The sequence below is a fragment of the Nuphar pumila genome, chromosome 5 (genome assembly GCF_984573655.1).
Source record: "Nuphar pumila chromosome 5, dmNupPumi1.hap1.1, whole genome shotgun sequence".
Classification (NCBI taxonomy): Eukaryota; Viridiplantae; Streptophyta; class Magnoliopsida; order Nymphaeales; family Nymphaeaceae; genus Nuphar; species Nuphar pumila.
The window spans coordinates 109,542,767-109,564,043 of NC_143253.1; the positions used below are offsets into that span (position 1 = coordinate 109,542,767).

Sequence of the window (21,277 nt, forward strand, 5' to 3'; positions counted from 1 at the left end):
GGGTGCCTGACACATATTGAGTAAAAGGACTGAAATACCCCTGATGGATATTTCAGTTTACAGTTAAAAGAGACATAATATTTTAACACTCCCCCTCAAACTTAGGGTGTCACGACCGAAAGTTTGCCAAGAAGGAAGTTAAATCTTGGAGAACACAACGCCTTGGTGAAGAAGTCTGCAGTTGATATTCTGATGTAACATAAGGAAGGTCAATGGTTTTTCTTAAATATTCTTCACGAACATAGTGACAGTCCATCTCGATATGCTTCGTGCACTCATGAAATGTGTGATTTTTGGCAATGTAGATTGCACTTTTATTATCACAACATAATTTTGTGGGCCCTTGAACTTGAATATTCATATCTTCCAACAAGTTGCGAATCCAAACAATCTCCATGGTAGTAGATGCCATGGCTCTATACTCAACTTCGGTGGATGAAAGCGATACTTTTTGCTGCTTCTTGCATATCCAAGAGATTAATGATTCACCTAAAAAAATACAGAAACCAGTGGTGGAGTGACGGTTATTTGTGTCACCTCCCCAATCAGAGTCAGTATAAGCAATTAAACTTAATTCAGACGTAGAAGATAGAAATACTCCCTTGTTTACTGTACCCTTTATGTATCTGATGATGCGAAGGATGGCGCTCATATGGACTGTAGTAGGTGCATGTTGAAATTGACTAGTAACATGTACTGCATGAGAAATATCAGGCCTGGTAATGCTGAGATACGTTAGGGATCCAACCAGTTGCCGGTAAGGTGTGGGATCTTTTAGGAGAATCCCATCATCAATCTTCATCTTTGAACCTACTATTTCAGGAGTTTCGCAGACCTTGTCATCTGTGATTCCTGATCTATCAAGAATCTCACAAGCAAGTTTAGTTTGAGACAAAAAATAGCCTCTCTGAGAATAGGAAACTTCAATTCCCCAAAAATATATCAGAAATCTTAAGTCTGACATTTCAAATCTTGAAGTCAAAATAGATTTAATGCTCTTGATTCCTTTGATATCATCACCTGTTATTAACATATCATCAACATATAACAATAATATAACAATCCCGACATCAGATTTCTTAACAAACAATGCAGTGTCAGTATAGCATGAAGTGAAACCATTTTCAGTCATTACATTGTTAAACCTATCGTAGAATGCCATTGTGGATGAAATGGAAAAGTGCTACTGGAGTGCTGTGCGATCGTAGAATGCCATTGCGGTTGAAGGGAAAGTTTTATAGGACGACTATTAGACCTGCTTTACTATATGGTACGGAATGTTGGGCTGCCAAGAGACATCATATTCAAAAAATGAGTGTAGCTGAGATGCGGATGCTTAGATGGATGTGTGGAAATACAATAAAAGATAAGATTCAGAACGAAGAGATACGTAAGAAGGTAGGTGTTGCACCCATTGAAAATAAGATGCGAGAGAATCGTTTACGGTGGTTTGGACATATTCGGCGAAGGCCTAATGATGCTCCAGTTAGAAGGTTGGAGAAATGGGAAAATATATTAGTTAAAAGAGGTTGGGGTAGGCCTAGGAAGACTTGGATGGAGATGATAGGAAAGGATATGAATGCTTTGAACCTCACCGAGGACATGGCGTTGGATAGAAATGATTGGAGGAAAAGGATTCATGTGGAAGACCCAAAATGAATTTCTTTTTTGGTTCATATCGCTGACCCCAATTGTTTTGGGATGAAGGCGTAGTTGTTGTTGTTGTTGTACATTGTTAAACCTATCGTGCCAAGCCTTGGGTGCTTGTTTCAGTCCATAAAGAGCTTTACGAAGACGAAGAACTTTATTTTTAGGGATTTCCATACCAGGTGGAGCATCCATGTAAACTTCTTCATTAAGATCTCCATTTAAAAATGCATTTTTGACATCCATTTGGTAAATATTCCATTTTCGAATTGAAGCAATGGTGATAAGACATCTGACAGTAACCATACGAGCTACTGGAGCAAATGTCTCTTCATAGTCAATCCCATATTCTTGACTGTACCCTTTAGCTACAAGACGAGCCTTATACCTTTCAAGAGAACCATCACTCTTAGTCTTGACCTTGAACACCCATCGACATCCTATGGTTTTCTTGCCATTGGGAAGAGATTGAAATTCCCAAGTGTTAGCTTTCTTAAGAGCTTTGAGTTCACTCTCCATGGCTTCTCTCCATTCAGTACATTGTTTGGCTTCTCCAAAAATTTTTGGTTCAAAATAAGAGTGAATGACACTCAAACAAGCTCGATATTTAGGAGAGAAAGAATCAAAAGATACGAATCTAGAGGGAGTCCTTCTAGTTCTTTCAGTTCTCCTAGGATGAGAATCATGAGTGGAAATAGTCTCACTAAGTTCACTATATAGTTCATTAGCACTCCTAAAGGTGCTTCTATCTCTATGAGAATAAGTGATGGGTTCTCTAGATACATTTTCTTCTTGAGGGGTAGAAGGGTTAAAGTTATTGTTGATCACAACCATTTCATTTTCACTATTATATGTTGATTCATCATCACTAGAGATATCATCATCCTTAGATAAAAGGTCAAAATGAAAGGAGTAATCGACATTTTCTAAATGAGATTCATTTTTTTCAAAACCACTATCATTTTCCAAAAAAGTTACATTCCTTGAAACATATAATTTATCATTCTTAGAGTCATAACATCAAAATCCTTTTTGAGTTTCCGAATAGCCAAGGAAAGCACAAGGAATGACTTTTGGTGAGAGTTTATCATTTTTATCGGTAAGAACAAAGCACTTACAACCAAAAACTCTCAACCTATTATAATCAGGTTCTTTTTCATATAGAATCTCAAAGGCAGAAATTTTATCTAAATTTTTGGATGAAAGTCGGTTGATAAGATAGACAGAAGCAAGAGCCGCTTCGGCCCAAAAATTTTTAGGAATATTTTGGGAAATGAGAAGGGTTCTAATGGTTTCAATGATATGCCTATGCTTTCTTTCGGCCAAACCATTTTGTTGTGGGGTCTTAGGACACGATCTTTGATGGACAATGCCACAATCCTCAAGATATTTCTTAAACTCATTAGAGAGATATTCACCTCCAGAATCGGTCCTAAATATCTTTAAATTACTATTAAATTGATTTTTGATCATCATATGATATGTTTTAAAACATGAAAAAACTTCATGCTTATGTTTGAGAAAATATATCCAACAATATCGTGAAAAATCATCCACAAAAATCACATAGTAAGCAAAACCACCTTTGGATATGACAGGTGCCGGTCCCCAAACATCTGAGTGAATAATTTTAAAAGGTTTAGTACTAAACATAGTTCTTGGTTTAAAAGGTATACTTCTCATTTTTCCAAGAATACAATCATTACAAGAGAAAGTATTTTTACAAATTTTTTTAACAAAATGTAGATAGGATAACTTGGTAATGTTGGGATGACCAAGTCTCTTGTGCCAAACATTTATGTCTTTATGTTGGGCTACATTACAAAAGGTGTTTTTAGGAATTTGAAGAAAGTCCAAATAATACAAGTCTCCATTCCTAGAGCCTTCCCCAATCAATCTCCCGGACCGGTGATCCTGTATTAAACATTTATTAGATGAGAATTGAATGTTACACCCAAGGTCCGTGAGTTGAGAAACAAAAAGCAAGTTTAAATTTAATTTTGGTATAAGTCTAATTTTTGGAATAAAGAAGTTTTGGGTTTTAAAATTTCCAATTCCTTTAATTTCGAGAGAAGTACCATCCGCGGTCGAAACAAAAGAAGGTGACACATTTTTAGAATACTCGGAAAGAGATGAAATGTTTGAGGTCATATGAAAGGATGCACCCAAATCTAAGAGCCAAGAAGTTTTACCTGGAGGAGAAGAGGTGGATACGGCGGCACCGAAAATAGCTTCCTTTAGAAGAGGTTGAAGAGCCTCTACAATTTGATTGAGAGATAGAGCTTCTTTTGAAGATTCCTCTTTGGATGGTTGAGATGTAGTTTCCATTGCTAGAAGTTTCTTCCATTTTGGGCAAACCGGTTTGATATGACCCGATTCTTTGCAAAAGTGACACGAGATTTTGCTATAATCTCTTCTTCCTCCTTGATTACCTTGATTTTGATTCTTAAAATGAGGAGGTCTATATGTTCTTAAATTGTTACCGGGTCTAGAAACGACATTAACACCATCATATTCTTCTTGATTTGTGGACATTGCAAGCACACTAGGATTTTGCTTGCTAATGCCCATACGGGTTTCCTTTCCACTTAATTTAGTTAAGACATCTTCAAGAGAGGAAGAGGTAAAAGAGGATAGGAGAGAAGATCTTATTTGCTCAAACTCGGGCCTTAGCCCATTCAAAAAATTGAAGAATCGGTCTTCTTCTAATTGCTTATGACGAAGCTCTATAGCTTCTCCACTCCACTTGGGTTCAAGCATGGCAAGCTCATCCCAAATTGAAGAGAGTTCCATAAAATACTCTCTTATAGACATATCACCTTGAACAAGAGTTAATGCTCTCTTTTGAAGATAATACTTATCGGACAAGTCCCTAGAAGTATACATCTTCTCAAGATACTCCTAGGCTTGAGAAGCCTTTTTAAACTTTATAATGTTGGCATTAATCCTTGTCTCAACGGAAGAGAAAATCCAAGACAAGATCTTGAAATTCTTCATTTCCCATTCCTCATGTTTCCTACTATATTCCTCAAAAGCATTAGTTCTTTCATCTCCCTCAAGGATTTTGATTTCCCCTTCTTTAACCAAAGTAATTTTAGGCTCTGGTTCTGGAATCGAGCCTTGAATGTAACCCCAAAGCCCTTTCCCTTTGATGTGAGCTTCCATATTTCCGGCCCACACGTGATAATTTGAGCCATTTAGCTTGAAACCAAGAGAAAAATGGGAGTCTTTCTCACCCATTAGAGAGGAAAGAAGAAAGAAAAGAATACGTACCACAATAAGATTTTAAATCTTTCTTGTCGTAGTAATCTTCTAAAATATTGAATGAAGAAGAGTCTCCACTCCAATCACCAAAAAGTTGAAGGCACGTTTTCCGAGGCACTTGATATTGAGAAGAATCACACCAATTTCTTTCTTCAAACAACCTTGCTTTGATACCATGTGAAAATCTCTACAAAAAGAGATTGTGTGTAACACCACAATACAAGAAATACAAAGAGTGCACAAAGGCACAAAGGAGAACACTCACAAGTGCACAAATGCACGGATACACATCCACAAAAGCATGAAACAAAATGAACTTCAATTCATAAGTTCCCAAGAGGGGCTTTACAAAAGCATTGTTATTGCATATGCACTCACAAAAAAGGATGAGTTTACAAGGGCCACTAAGGCCTATTTATAATGCAAAAAGAAGCCACAGGGTGCAGCTCCAACAGTCATATGACTGTTGGAGCTGCACCCAACGGTCACATTTGTGACTGTTGGGGCAGCTCCAACAGCTATATGGAGCTGTCCCTTTCACAGCAGTCAAAAAGAAAAAAAGTGTAAAAAGAAAAAGGTGCAAAGGCAAAAGTAAATAAAAAAAGAAAAAGTAAAAATGTTAGCCCATTAGGGTGACCGACACCTATTGAGTAAAAGGACTGAAATACCCCTGATGGGTATTTCAGTTTACAGTTAAAAGAGACATAATATTTTAACACCCCCAACGGTCACAATTGTGACCGTTGGGGCTCCCAACCGCTCCTTTGGGAGCCCCCAAGGTGGCTCCCTTTTGAGGTGTATATATAGGGGTGTTCCCCCTTGTAATTTCTATTAAGGCTTTGAGTGACTCAAGCTCCTTTTTTTCATTCAATATATTGTTACATGCATTTCTGCATGTTTGCATTATTTTATGCCTTTGTGCGTATTTGTTCAAGTGTGGTTTGAGTGCATTTGTGCAAATCTTTTGTGAAGTATTAATGCTTGTATGTGTATTGTCTCTTCGTAGACATTTTTACATTTATAACATAATAAAATCATATTTTTTATGTTTTTGTGTTATGCCCATTAGTGGCTTCAGGCTTCTGAGCTCGAGTGTTGGTTCTATCCTTTAGTGGCTTAAGTGCACCATCCCATAGCGGATTTGTGCATGCATTTCTCTCTTTCTACTTCATTATACCAAGAGCATGTAGATCCTATTTGTACAATGAAATTTAAGAAATGAAAAACAAAAAATCATGAAAATCTTGGTTAATTATCCGGTTTACTTATTTCTAATTAACATAATCTATTGGCCCTATATATATACACACACACACACGAAAGGGGATAACGTCGAACCCCTTTCGTTGGACGAAAATCGGACGCACCTTGTGTCCAAGTGTATTCTAAAAATACATTTAGCGGTGGTCTTTGACCGCTGCTAAAGATGCTGGCAGAAAAATGGTCTTTAGTGGCGGTCACAACCGCCACTAAAGACCTCGTCACCGCAAAAAAATTGGCACAAACAGCATCCGACTTATGTCAAACGAGATGGGTGTTCGACGATACACCCGTCTCTCTCTCTCTCTCTCTATATATATATATATATATATATATATATATAGTTGAAAAGGTTATCGTTTCAGGTGTTTTTTATTTAATCTGAACATGTAATATGTTTATTGTACCTTGTCTATTATATAAATATGCTTTGAATTGAATTATTAGTTGGAAAAACATGATTTTTTTTATGATGGAGCGATACTGAGTGGTTTTTGGATATATTTACTGTTAAGACAAAAAAATCATATTTTCACTAAATGAACTATAGCGATTGCATTTGTAGGGTCTGATTTACAAAACGTCATTGACAATTATAACCTTTTGAACCAGCTACTAGGACTACTGGGACTAAGGGTGTGCATAAAGCTGGGCTGCCCACAGGCCTCTCATGGCCCAGCCTTTTGAGTTACAACATTGCTCGGACCAGGCTTAGGCCTTTGTTGCCCATCAATGGGTCATTCGATCCGGTCAAAAATAGGCATGGGTAGGGCCGCTTGTGTTTTTCCCTTCCAAAAAACAAGGCAAGCCCATTTACTGCCCATGACCTAGTCTCCTTGGGTAGAGCCTGGGCCAGGGTTTTAACATTAAACATACCTGTCAATGCACCAGTCAGTCCAAAAAAACTTAGCCCGGCTGGGTTGGCCCACTGCCCATCCCTAATTACTAATTAGGACTTAACGGGTTAAGTTGAGAAAACTATTCTGTCATTGTGCTTGAACAACAGCCACATATATCGGCGATATTTTCAAAGTATCATGATATTATCGTTGTAAATTCAGCAAACAGTAATATAGGTAAAATATCGCCAATTTGATAATACCATGATGTTATCACGAGAATATCACAATATTCTCGTGATATTATCAATTAGTTTTGCTGTTTTTATTTATTTTTTACATTTTAAATATGTTTTTCTTCTTTCTTTTACGTTTTTTACTTATTTCTTTTATTATTTATGTAGTTTTGTCTAAACATGATATTTTCTTATTTTTGTTATTTTTTATATATTTTAATCCCCGAGATTTTCCCGAGATTTATCACCAAACCTATAATACCGTGAGAAATAACCTCACCGAGATATAGCCGATACTGATATTTGTGACTATGGTTTGAATTACACGAAGAGTTCATGGTTGAGTTCTGACATCTTGTAATATAGCATAAACTAATGATACCTAATAGACCCGTGAAATTGTTTTTGGCTTTTTTCCCGTTTTGCGATGTTCTTTTCTTTCATTAAAAATATATGTGGACATGCATAACCGATATCTTATACTCCTCTAAGCTAGATTGTGCTTGAACTTTATGAAGAGTCCATGGTTTTGAGTTTTGACATCTTGTAGATGTAACACGAATTAATGATGCTTACTAGATGCATGAAATTGCATTTAAAAATCGTTCCCCCCCCCCCCCCCCTTGTGTGTTGTCTTATTTTATTAAGATAGCTATGCATTGTGGCATCGTGACTGGTTACTGAAGATCACTGCTATTTAATGGTGAGCGTTTGCATGAATGCTATAACATTTATGCTTCCACCAATAAGCAGGAAAAAATATCATACCTCTCCAGAAGCAGTATTGAATTCCCTCGGTTGTCAGACCTTGCCAAGATATCCATGTTTAACAGATGTTAGATTATTATCACAGAGAATAATCAAAAGGTTAGCCTTGTGTAGAAAACATGCCAATATTTATTTCCATGACTTTTACCTCTAAAAATTGTTGTAACTGATGTTCCAAAATAAACTGTCCTCCTTGGTAGATTCCATATCAGTTTTCTTGGTACAGCAATGGGGTTTAAACTAGATTCATGATCCGCAAATACCTGTATGAGGGAGAATTTCAATTTTGTCAAGTCTGTTGATGTGGCTTCCAATACATGAAAAAATTGGTTGAGAGAATGTAGAAAATCTGTTCAAAAGGCAAAACTAGCTGCACACACACACACACAGCACCATAGAGATGCACACTCCTAAACCTGTGCACACAGACATCCAGACATGCTTCATCCTTCTGTACAAAATGTTGAGGTGACAGCATATTATGCTCTTTTCTGTTGTTGAACATCAATCAATCAAAAAATTGCAAACCAAAGGCAAAGTCATTTTCATATTTTGTGATGTTGGCTCCATTAGCAGCTCTACAGATCAGTCTTCTCTAGCATGTCTGCTATGGGGCCTCTTTATGTGTGTGCTCATCTATTTTTTTTTTTCAAGTCTCATGAACAATGATTATCACTTTAACAAGTATGAGCTTTCTTAGGTCCTGATGATCATCATGCTATCTAATTATGTTTGTCAGGGATTTACTTTTGAAGGTGGATGGGATTTTACCTCATTTACTTGGAAGTAAGTACCATTGAGTGGAAAACTTCCTCTCATAGCAGTTCTACAAGGAATCTGTACATTCAACATTTGTTGCCAGTATGTTAGACAAAAAGTATAGCATTACGGTTTTTAACAGCAAACCGTAATTACTTGTCCATAGTATCAGTACACATGCACAAAAGAGACCTAGAAGTGGATGTTTATCATTTCCAGTATTAGCTGTTACCCACCAGTAGTGTGCCTCTGACTATTTGAGAATTCGTCTCACGAATAGCATTGCATGAAAAGCATGTCTGCTTATCACACAGTCCATCTGAAGATTGGAAATCACAGCATGCCGTCGGTGCTTCAATGGATTCTGCAGTCTCACCTGATATGTGTTATAATAGATAAGCATTAGCCTATGATGATAAAATGGCCATGTGAATTATAGGTAAGTATCAATGGTCATTGTTTGATCACCTGGAGTCCATATAGCAAGAAGATAGAAGCATGGGTCATCTGGTTCTCGTTTATCCAACTGCATTTTTATGAGCATTTTGATGAATTAAGCCAGAAATTTGAAGATGTAAAGGAACAAAATAAGAGCCAAATGTTATATTCAGGGAGATTTAGCTCACCCCATGGAGAAGAGGGTGATCATCTGGAAGTTCGTAGCTGCAGCAGAAGAGAATAGGATTGATGTAATGCAAAGCATGTGGAGAAAGATGCCATTACATCTATTCAACAATGGGTCTAACTTACACTTGGTGCTCTGTTCGCAGCCTGCTCACATTTTTCAGCTTGGGTGTTGGGATTGAAGCAGCCCCAGGTGTCAAAGCAACCAAGGCCTTTGACATATCCGAGTCTTGTAGATCCATGTTCTTGTCTTGCATATAATTTTTTATATTCAATGTAAGCTCAGCAAGGTTGAGTTTGATTGTGGGAATCTCATCAGGATCGTCATAATTAAAGTCCTCAATCGCGCTTTCGGAGCTTTCAACATATTCAGGCTCTGGTGTTGCTGGTTCTTCAATGATTGGTTCACAGGTATTGATGCTTGAATGTTTTTGTGTTGGTGGGCATTCAATTGGTGGAGGTAATGCAGGGATGACAGCCTTTCTCTGTTCTTGCTCAGCCATGATAGGTACAGATAAACTTACTAAACTTTTCTCCTCCGGGGCTGGGAGAGAAAGCCTTGCACTGCAACATATTGTGCTGTTAACATCATTGATTTATCTACTAAATGTCATCCAGAAAGTAAGGCTACAAGTACTAAAATGGAATACTGTAAGGTGAGTGTTGAATGCTTAAATACTTTGAAAAAAAAAGAGAACACCAAGGTGCTGCTAATGTCTACAGTTTATGTATACATCAAGTTATTTTGCTCCTGACAAGTTTTCAAATGTTAAGCTGCATCACAAGAACATCACCAAGTTGAAGGGACGTCTCGAGTTCAAAAGCCACCAACCTCAAAACTTTCTAGTCAACATGTACCAGCCAATAGGAAGACTCCAAGTGAAGATGAACCCGATCAATTAGTGGGACAAACCTAGGGAGACAGGGCTGGGAAAGATATCAGTTCCTCGTTGGAACCTTTTTCCTTTCAGATTCAAGGTGCAAATCCAAAAACCAAAAGGCTTATCGCACTACCGGTAGAACACCCATGGGGTCCACACCCTATGCTCTAGTTTTTGGCGGCCCTTGGAAATGCAGTTACCCTCGTTAAGAGTAGCAATTCAAGGGTGTGCATCCCTTGCTGCAAAGCTGAAGCTGGGTGTACTCCCTGGTGGGCAAAGGGGGGAACTCAGGTTTTTGCACCAGCTTGTGAATGAGTGAGGCGGTTTTCCTCGATTATCCCCCCCCAAAAATATAGTTCAACTGCATCAAAGAAAGTCCAACCCTGCCATCCCCCCAACACTGAGAATGTGTAGGCACCTTTTTTTTTTGGTTGGGTGTGTTGGGAGGTATCATTTTATAATGAGCTTAATTGCAGAATACCTATGTACAATAAGCCTAGCTTATTTATTTGTACTTTTAATATGGTATAGTAGATTCTGTTAACACACCATCAAGGCATTAATTCCAGTCGATTCCAAAGCATGTTCTGTTGACCATTGGAGTAAAGACGCAGCAGGCAGCTTTAGGTCCTTGTAAACTTTAGTATAAGCTTTGTGTTTTGCTTTATTTGCTAGAGTTTGCTAATCCTATCCCAGATAACTCAGAGCAAGGATTTATTTTTTTTTCGATGAAAGGCCGAGGATTTAATTTGGGAAATTGAAGTTTTGAGTTCCAAATGGTAATGATATATATACATATATGCAGTCTACTGTTTACTGTCTGTACAATCTAGTTGAAAAATCATAGGTGCAAGTTGTATCTAAGCAATCTGACCTCATAGATGTGTTCAACATGGTTTATTTGCTAGGAATCACACCTTTATCATATTTTTTTTTTATGTAAAAATATGTTTTTTTGAGTCATGAAATTTTGAGATATTGTAGGCCATTGATTTGTGAAGCCCTTGAGAAACTTGCTTACATGTGGACAAACTATTTGAAAAAAAAAACGTGTTCTACTAGATTGTATGTACAATTGACTGTGTAAAAACATACATTGAAAAACTTACTCTATTGGCAAAACCAGGAGATTTTTGTATGCATTTGCTTTTGTCAAATAAAAAATGGTCTATTTTGCAGTTTCAGACCTTGTTTACCTCAAAATTGGGATTGATATGAAAAATCAGATAAACTGTTGAAATGGAGAACCAGATCTTGAGTAAGGCTAAAAGAGTCTAGTACTTTTTGCAAGCTGATGAAATGGTTTTGGACCTATGTCACATAGGTGCGGGTGCGGATGCGGGTACGGGTGCGGCGATGCGGTACTTTAAAAAAACTTGGGTGCGGGGAGGGTATATATATATAATTTTTAACAGATTTAAGTTAACACTACGTGTATGTGTGTGCATTTATGTATTTTTATATATAATATAGATAAAAATAGACTTGATTAGGGTTTAACTGAATCTACTTTTGGATAGAAATGGACATCAGTGTGGTAGACTTCACCTAACACAAAGGAAATTGTGTCCAAGGGTCGCACCCGCCTGGGTGCGGGTGTGCCCTGTTAGAAGAGTCCGTGTGACATAGTTTGGGACTTAAACTAGCAAAATTAATGAATTTTTGCTTGTCGTGACCAACTGTTCTACATCTAATAAACTTTTAATCTTTAAACTCCCAGATTTCTGTGGCGCATGGCAAATTGGTTGTGTTCTATTATGTCTGATGGTGGTTCACTATAGTTGTGTTGCACACTTCAAACATGACTAAATTCTTTAGTGCTGCAAATTTGCAAGTTGTTTCTCCAACTGCCCATCATATGCATCATTTTCCTGTTAAAAGAATGATGCCATGTAATGGCTTTTACACTTTAATTATTGTACTGTGCACGGTCTATTGCTGTTTGTTATATTTTTGATGGTGAATCTATCAGTTATTTCTTGTACTTGAAGGAATACATTTTGCTATACTTGAGTATTTTGACCCATGCAACTAATATTGGTGCACTGATCAGAGATGCGTGTAAGTGTAGAATAGTTTGAATTTGTTTTTTACACGATGAGGTGTGTTGCGGGTGAGGGTACAACACACTCACTAACCTTGCAAATGCACTTGCAAAATGTTTGCACTCTCCTCGCATAGGGCACGCATTACAGTTTGGTCTGCTCTTTGTACAGAAGACCTGCACCAGCAGTCACAGTCACTTTATCAAGCAGTGATTTATAGATCTATTTGCATGAAAATGCATACTTGATGATTACACAACCATACCTTCCCGAAGGTTATTAGCTGATAATGGAGTTCATACCTGCATTAGTATATGAAAATTAGAGAGCAACTGGCATATATGAATTCTTTAAAAAAAGGAAAAACTGGCATATATGAAAGTTGAAACAAAGTAGCAGTTTGAAATCCAGGAAATAGTGAACACAATTTGCTTTTTCTGGGAGCCATATGCTACTAATTCTATTTAGACATTACAAACATGTATGACTAGCAGTTATGTTCTGCAATTACAATGTCCGTTGGTCAAGTTTGCACAGCCTTGGCCAAAGATATTTCTGAATGGTTTCCTGCACCGGGTACCTTGCACATGTGAAAGTAAAACAAAAGATTATCCAAGTGGCCAAATTTATACTTTAAGAAGGTTCCATTGTCAGGATTATGTGAAGACAAAAAGTTCTTACAGTTCCAGTAGATGCAGTTGAAGGGACTCTGGTAGTGGCTGCAGTGGTACCCACCCAAGTCGAACACATATCCGACCAACATTTGTATCAACCTTGTCAAAGAGAACAAATTAGATTGTAGGACCTATTTTATTTGGTATGCTGTCGCAATTAATTAAGGTATGTGGATTGTGTTTTACAGGAAATGCAAGTTGGTGAAGCGTCAATAAGCGTACACACTCAACACTTTTGAGTCCCAATCCATTTATGCTCAACAAGAAATCCCTGCATGTGAGGATAAGGAACAGAATTATGCTCTGGTACATGAGGGGTAAGGGGTGAATTATATTTACTTTCTTACTTTGCCTTGTCAGGAGGAGCAAGTCTTAGCCACTCCAGGTCTATGCTCTCATGATCTTCAACCAGTCTGTCAAGGAATTCCTGCACGGGTAACCATTGTAGCTAGTCAATGATGCAGAAGCTTTTTCCATAAGGAGGTGATTTTTCCATTTTTTTGTTAACCAATTCAAGATTCTGAAGAAAATGTGTACTATGTTATTGGAGGTTATACTCCTTAATGCCTGGAAGACGGTCATCATTTGGGTATAATGTCAGTTCCAGCATAACATCTTTGCATCTGATTCAAGATCATTTGGTTGCACTGATGGATGCTCATTGTGATGCTTTATGTATGTTTGATCTATGCCTTGTAACAATACCATGTTTTTTCAGATTGAAACTGAATTTGTCATGCAAACACCTCGTGCAAGAGACTTCTATGCAGGTCCCAAGCTTGGATGCAAGATGGCTCGTATCAGTTAGGGAGTTGGCTGTAAAACATTGCCAAATAGCAAAAGACGAAGCCGATCAATGTAGGTGCTATGAGCATTGATGATAGTTATTCTGATGTGTAGCTTTTGGCCTTGGTGCTTGATTTGGGTGCATGTACTCCTTTTGTCAATGTGGAGTCTAGATGGTTCCTGCTGTGTCATCACCTAGGGTAGCGTATCCTTTCTAGGCCTATAATGAGTATTTTCAAGAGAACACCTAGCTTTAGCTAAAGAAAAGTTTATCTATTTCTGTTTTCTTTTTCATTATTTTTAGCAATTTCATTTATTCCAATCCATTAGTCTACATGGATGTCGGCAAACTACAAGCATTGGTTGATTTCAAAGCTACTGGGTCTCATACAGAGGATGGTTAAAGCTGTCTATCAACTCAAAAACCATAAAAGGCTCTTTCACAGCTTAAGCTTAACGGAAAAATGAAACACTAAATCTCGAATCGCTGAAAAGTTGGTGTTCTAAAGGGTACCTGTATTCGTGCAGCTAGCATGTTGTTCATTCCTCGTTCTTTGATTGTTTGTGCTATTTCATTAACATCTGCACGCCTCACTGCTTCCCAGTCCAGTGAATCATTTTTATCGGGACTTCTTCCTTGAGTGCCAAATTCCTTCAGCACCTGCCTCCTCAAGGGATCCCATTTCTCCTTTCTATTAAGTGTGTCACCTTTCCCTTTGTTTGACTTGAAAATCTTTCTGCTTGATATGTTTCCATTTCCGGCAGTTTTGTCTTTTGAACTCACTTCCAACTGGTTTTCCATTGGTTTCTGGTTATCCACTGGTACTGTGTGCTCTAAGGAATCCACATTGGCCCTCTCTTTTGATTTACTGGGTGAATGTTTACCAGCTTGTTCCACCATGCAATTTGCTTCCCATAGCTCCCTGGGTTTACTTGGCTTGAAAGTTTGATGACTTTTAACTGGCAAATCTGTTGCTCTGGCTTCGTCTGGGAAACTGAGAGTGCACAATGTTGTGACGTAGGATGTTGCTTCTGCTGATGAACTCTTGGTGATACCGTTTGTGATGATGCTATTGCATAGTTCAACTGAAGGCCCTGCTCTTGAGCCCTGCAAGGATTTAGTTGGTTTTCAGTTACAACTTATGTTGCGTTCGTGTTTTAATGGAATTAGTTGTGCCAGTGGAACTGTAGGCTCTGTACACATCCCTTTTTGCGACTTTTTTCTTTTCTCTCATGGTCAAGCATAGTACCCTCTGGGATTTCAGAAGCAATCAAATTCAAGGAATACTTAGGGTGTGTTTGATAGCCTAGAATCTGAGTTCTGAGGGAATCTTAGATGCACAGATCTCTGGCCTGACCCCTCCCCATCGGGATGGAGATTCTTGTATTTTGGGCTGTTAGGAGGATCTCAAAACCACTGTTTGAGATCTCTCATTTGCAAGGCCTTCTGATCTGCCTTGGGTCCCACATCAGATCAGACTGGTATTCAAACGCCCCTTAATTTCCCCTACCATTATCTAAGAGCACTCTGGCTTAATTCCAGTGTAAAGAGTCTGATTACACTCGGTACCTCCCAGAAACTTTCACGGGTATGAATTCTAGTGCTTGTGTTGTGTATGATGGAAAAGAATTGAATGCAAGCATGAAGTATTCCTACTTACATTATCCAGGTTGGTTCTGAAGTTTTCATGTAGCAGCATGTCAGATGCTTTTCCAACTTTATGTTCATGTGACAAGTTAAGGCACCCGGTTGCATATAAATCTTTGAAAATCGGTGATCCTGCCATGCACAAAAGCTCTGAGAATGATAGCTGCTGAAAAGAATCTTGTTCACCTTTGTTGATAAGTTCCTCTACCAAAGGGGTGGATTCTGGACTTGATGCAATTTGGTCAGTAGCCTGGATAGTAGAGTCAGTTGAATTTTGAGAGGAAATTACAGAAAAGGATAGCAAATTCCCATCTTCATATTCTGCTGATCTTCCCTCACTCTCAGCACTGGATGGGAAGTACTTGATGCTGCCAGATGAGTCTTGAAGTGTTTTGCTATCAATAGAATTTATGACCTTTGTGTGGTTTTCTTTTGTGCCTGCTGCATTACTTCCACAAGATTCAGTTCTGTTATTCATATCCAGAAGAATTGATTCTTCATGTTCAGAATCTTGAATCTTCAAGGAAATGCAATCACGCTCAGGATTGTCTCTAGAGGGTGATTTATCCAAGCAGGTAACTGTTTCATGCAAATTTCTAGTGAAGAAGTCTTGTGCCTGAGCAGATGTCACGATTTCATTCCTGCTAGGAGTTGCACACTCTCTCTTTTCCTTCAGGGCAAAATGTGCTGCAAGAGCCATGAAGGCAGAACTGCAAAAACATTGAGAATATTAAGGATTAGCATTTATTTTCACTTGCCATGCTATGGGCTTCCAGGAGATGATCTTAAAGTAGCCAATACACCTTGAGAGATGGTCTGAAACATTCTGTGTAAGAAACACACCAACAACTGAGTCCACTACAGATCCTTTCCACTGGGAGAAACGCCTGTCACCTGCAAAAGCATATAATCATCTTTATAGTCGCAATGTATGCAAAAGTTATGAAGCTTCTGGTCTAAAGATATATATATATATATATATATATATATATAAATATATATATATATATATATTATAAATTTGATTTTCAATGATAGGATGATAAACTGCAATGATTCTGTGCTAGTCCCAAGGCAGGGTCCTATATGTTAACCTGGCTTTGGAATGGTGCCAGAAGCACTAATTCTATTTTGATTTTCAGCTTTTGGAGTTTTTATTTGTGGAAGTTAGCTTGTGTACAAGTTTGTCTGTAGGTAAATTCTAGTATTTATGTGGATATCCAGCCAGTTAAGAGCATTGGTATGCAAATTGCACATTGTGATCTATGTTATAACCAATTAAATTTGATGAAATCACTGGAGCTTGTTAACATTGGCATCTGTTACTGAACTTTTCTGCTAGTTTATTATCTTTTTCACTTTCTGTAGGAGCTAAAGCTAAATATCTCTGGTTGTTTGCTTCAAGAACTGAATAGCCTGCTCTTAAGTATTGCACCACTGCAAAGGGACTGCTGGAAACATGAATGTCTCAGTAGGCAGATTTAAAGGAATATGTGGAAGATGCATGCTGAGGAGCTGAAGTTTGTTTAATGTGAATGGATGATCAAGATACTATAGTTCAGTCAAGTCCAGTTGTTAGTTTGAATGTTTGGGGGGTGTTTCTTCTAGAAGATTAGCACATAAAAGGTCACTTTGTGTGTGTGTGTGTGTGTGTGTGTGTGCGTGAGAGAGAGAGAGAGAGAGAGAGAGAGAGAGAGAGAGAGAGAGAGAGAGAGAGAGAGAGAGAGTTCCTGTGCATGGTTATGCATTACCATCTACCGACAATTAGCAATAAAGGAGCACAATCGTTGAGTACCTTGTATGAGGTGCATTCGAGCTATAAATGAATCTACTCTTCCACGAAATACTCTTCTTTCCTCTTCCCACCACTTCTCTTTATTGGCATCTGTTCCATCTATTCCCTCACTGGTTCCATTTCCCATCAGAAGCTTCCATACCTTGTTTGTTTCTTCATCCAGGTCCACTTTTGGTCGTGGGCGCCGCTTCTTCAGAGGTTCAAAAGTTCCAGCATAAGGGACCATCATTCCATCTCCAACATAAGGCACTATTGCATTCTGAACTGTTGCTGTTGTGCAATCATCTTTTTTGCTGATGTCTAGGCATCTCAGCCTCTGAATTATTTCATCTGTAGGATGCGTAATTGATACAGCTCGTGATGGGGGCTTGGGGGGCAAATTTTCTTGCAAATTGCTGCTGCTATGACAGTCATGAATGGAGTCCATAGCTGGTATTGCCAGACTCCCTGGTTTCCTTACAAGATTACTGCTTGATACTGCTTGGGAACCTTGACCCTGATAAATGCAAGTTTCATGTTCATCCAGAGTAGTGGAAGGTGCAGACTGCATGGCACGAGAAATCCGTTTTCTTGTACGCTTCGTAGTTGATTTTTGGGCAAGCCTGTCTGCAAGCAGGGCTTCCTGGCAGGCTTGAGGTCTGTAGCCATTGTTTTCTTGTGTACAACCTGGCATTGGGCTATGACCAGAAGAGAAAAGAGTGCTAAGATGAGGAATGCGATTTGGTGCTTTCTTTGGACCTCGTTTTCTCTTTCCTTCTTTATAGACAAGCATATCCTTGCATTCTAGCACATTGTGAATGCCAAAGCATTTTTCCCCGGGATAGCTCTGTTTTGCATAATTGTGCTGTTTCTCGCTCTCTAGCAAAGGGAATTCATGATGTATGCATTCATTCGGTTCTGTTACTATTTGCTTTCCCCCTGTACTACCAGACTGTGAGAGCAATGCCTCATGACAGGTTTCTATTGAGAGATGATTTGTATTGACACTCCTAGCACAATCATCTTTGGAAGTTCTGGTAGAAAACCCATATGGTTGGAGTTCCTCAGGACTCGTTTCCATATTCTGGTTCCCGAATCTTTCTTGGAATATATGTCTTCTGTAACTGTTACTCTTTAATTGACTCTGCCTCACGTGCTCCTCAAGCAACTCCAAAAGAGACCCTGTATGTCTCGCATAGAGATGTGCCTGAACCGGATCCATGGGAAACTTTGGGCTAATTTCAGGTCCAACATCAGCTAATGGTCCTTGTAGATTGGTCTCCACATTACCAGAGCATGTAGCAGGTGCTTGGCTACTGCTCTCCAATGTGGTTGACATGATTCTTTCATCCTTCTGACTGGCATTGTAGACAGCTATAAGATTAGGTCCCATCATGCCCGCAGGAATGTGATTGTACACCATGGTTGCTAAAAGTTCCTGATGTTTTTCATTAATACTTCGATTCTCTATACTGTTTCTCTTTTGAGAAACGTTCTTTGGATTTTCCATCGACAAGGCTTTTCTCTTTAGCGGAGAAGGCGTGTAAGGATTCTCAGGTATTGCAGGTTGTGAATCCAATACGTGATTCAAGGAATAATTGAGATCAAATATGATAGGTTCTGTGGAGTTTTCTGCAGTCAATTTTTCTCTTTCCACAGGGTGTTGATGCACTGGACCAAATTTATCAGATTCTGGTTGCACACAAGCATGGCCATTGCATGCTTCAGCATCAGTATCAAAATTCAGCGACCGTTTGCATGAAGCGATCCTAGTAGCATTGAGGGGCAAACAATCAGATTCTCTTGTGTCTACTGAACCGGAAATTGGAGGTTTGCTTTTCCTTCTACCCGTAGATATCCGCCTCTTCCTTTCTACAGGAGTTCCATCTGGTGTCTGCTTCACTTGCTCTTTCTTTGGAGTTCTCTTGGGCTTGCCCTCCCTAACCACCTTAGGTCTTATCTTCTTTCTCTTGGGTTTCTGTGGTGGTGTCTTATTCAGGTTTATGCCATCAGCATCAACCTTTCCAGTGTCAATATTCTCCTCCGCTGGTGAATGTGTGACGCTCTGCTGAGAATCTACCGGCCACTTAAGACCTTGTTGCTTAACACCAAGTTCGTTTTGGTTATCAACATTAGAGATCTTTGATGGTATTGCATTATCCTGCTGCCTTTCCTGATGAAGCCTCTCATCTGTGAAGAGATCACCGGGTGTACAGAGATAGACAGGTGCAACTGCTCCGCTGTCTACTACTCTCTCTTTCCTTAAAGTCTTCTCTGGTGTTACAGGGGCTACAGGAGAACACAGTGCTTTGCTTGTGCTCAAATTAGCTGCTCTCTCGGATGGAGATTGGATACCATATACCACAGTCTTGTAAGGAACAGGAAAACCATCTGCAAAAAGAACAAACAAATTTTCAGTATGTACCAAACTAGACATTAAGGGGAAACAGAAACAGGGGTTTCATGGATTGAATGCTCACGTTGGGTTATCTGTGATGAGTAACCGTTGTTCCACTTATTTGTCGCAGGAAAGCATCTCTGCTGCGACAAACTGTCGCACAGAAAACGGGACATGACCGGAAACGAATGCGGGACATTGCTACGGTGCCACCCACTGCTGCTTTGAGGGTGGGGTGTTGCGGGCAACGACGGCTGCGTGGAATTGCTGCTGATTTGTGTCACAACAGAACCTGAATCTCTGAAGCTATAGGTATCATTGCCTCCATGAGAGTCCCCCCTGAACACTGCTGCGGCTGCATTTCCGTAGACCTGCCTCTGCCAATTGGCACCATCCACCGGAAGATTAAGGAGCTGATCCTGATAACTTGTCATCGCGGAGGATCCTGAATAAGAAGACTCTGCCGGACCAGCATTCTGCAGAGAGACCCCCGGATTGTAGAGGGAAGCAGAAATTCCCAGGCTTTTGAGCCAGGACAATTGGCCATCACCTTCAGATGTCTGCGGCCTTGCCGGAACAGGCTTCACGGGCGTTGCCGGAACCCAGATGCCCTGTAAATTCAAAGCCGGGAACCCATTGGTCCCATTTTCTTCCAAGAAGGGCAGGCTTCCTCCTCCAAGGTCCATCACCAAACCGAAGAACTGGTCTGTTGCCAAAGTTCAGATCTTTCCAGCATCTAATCTTGCTGGCAGATCCTCAAATCGCACAATCTCCTTCAAAATCACAATCTTTTTTCATTTCTTTTTTTCTTCTTCCCACCCACCGTTCTTCACACCTCTCACCTGAAAATTCTCAACTTGGTTTCTCAAAAACCGTCATTATGCTCTTTTCCTCCTTTTCCGGTAGCCAATGTGAACAAATATCCAGGAGGGGAGAGATAAAAGGCGAGATATCACACCCAAGGGTTGACTATCCCCCTCTCTAACCAACAGATCTCTACCAAAACCCCCCAAAAATTGAGAGATCCACAAGTTAAGATCCAAAAAAAGGCCCGAAAACTCAACCACTTCCCCAAACAAAACTCAAAAAGCTAAGCTCAGCAGCTCTTGAAATGGTGGGAATAGAAAAAGCAACTAAATTCTCGGAGTGATTTTTAGTCAAACAGCCAAAACGTGAAAAACCATGCTAACACACAGAGAGAGAGAAAGACAGTACATACCTCTTAGAGACAATGCAGGCTGAGAAATTTGAGATGGGTTCATACTATGTGGGGTGTGAGACTCGTGCAGAGTCGTCTTCTCCTCCTCAACAACCTTGTGTGAGAAAGGGAACACAAAAGAGAGAGAGAGAGAGAGAGAGAGAGAGAGAGAGAGAGAGGAACAGTAGTTGTCCTTTTACCGTCAGATGCTGTAATCTTTCTGTTTTTTCCCCTTTAAACTTTCACCACCCTATTCAACAAAATATTTAATACGATTACAAGTTAATTAGTGCATTGATAACGGGAAGATTATCGTTAAAAAAGAAGAGAGAATCCTCAGAGTTTTGACACCTAAAAACCTGACGAAACCCCAAGCCCGTGCGTTGCCTTGACCATTCAGAACTCTCTTGACACTTGGCACGTGCACTGAGCGTCCTTAAACAGAGTCCCAACCGTACCGGTTATAAGCTAAACAT

General features: G+C 39.3%; 1 protein-coding gene across 2 annotated transcripts in view; it reads right to left on the minus strand.

Moving 5' to 3' along the window:
• The window catches only part of LOC149838082 (protein ROS1A-like), a 39,484-nt gene extending 18,545 nt beyond the window's left edge, over window positions 1-20,939 (minus strand). The window contains exons 1-19 of one of the 2 annotated variants that reach the window (XM_090006358.1): window positions 20,823-20,939; window positions 19,686-20,599; window positions 17,227-19,596; window positions 16,235-16,325; window positions 15,445-16,141; window positions 14,298-14,891; window positions 13,345-13,424; window positions 13,184-13,268; window positions 13,005-13,096; window positions 12,835-12,903; window positions 12,589-12,625; window positions 12,417-12,499; window positions 9,524-9,961; window positions 9,400-9,436; window positions 9,242-9,299; window positions 9,010-9,149; window positions 8,786-8,851; window positions 8,163-8,277; window positions 8,015-8,053 (exon numbers count right to left, since the gene is read on the minus strand). In XM_090006358.1, the coding sequence (XP_089862484.1) occupies window positions 8,015-8,053; window positions 8,163-8,277; window positions 8,786-8,851; window positions 9,010-9,149; window positions 9,242-9,299; window positions 9,400-9,436; window positions 9,524-9,961; window positions 12,417-12,499; window positions 12,589-12,625; window positions 12,835-12,903; window positions 13,005-13,096; window positions 13,184-13,268; window positions 13,345-13,424; window positions 14,298-14,891; window positions 15,445-16,141; window positions 16,235-16,325; window positions 17,227-19,596; window positions 19,686-20,289 (5,695 nt within the window). In that variant the 5' untranslated portion in view covers window positions 20,290-20,599; window positions 20,823-20,939. The remainder of the gene's footprint in view (window positions 1-8,014; window positions 8,054-8,162; window positions 8,278-8,785; window positions 8,852-9,009; window positions 9,150-9,241; window positions 9,300-9,399; window positions 9,437-9,523; window positions 9,962-12,416; window positions 12,500-12,588; window positions 12,626-12,834; window positions 12,904-13,004; window positions 13,097-13,183; window positions 13,269-13,344; window positions 13,425-14,297; window positions 14,892-15,444; window positions 16,142-16,234; window positions 16,326-17,226; window positions 19,597-19,685; window positions 20,600-20,822) is intronic. The other variant, XR_016431933.1, reaches the window with a different exon arrangement.
• Between the last annotated feature and the right edge of the window lie 338 nt (window positions 20,940-21,277).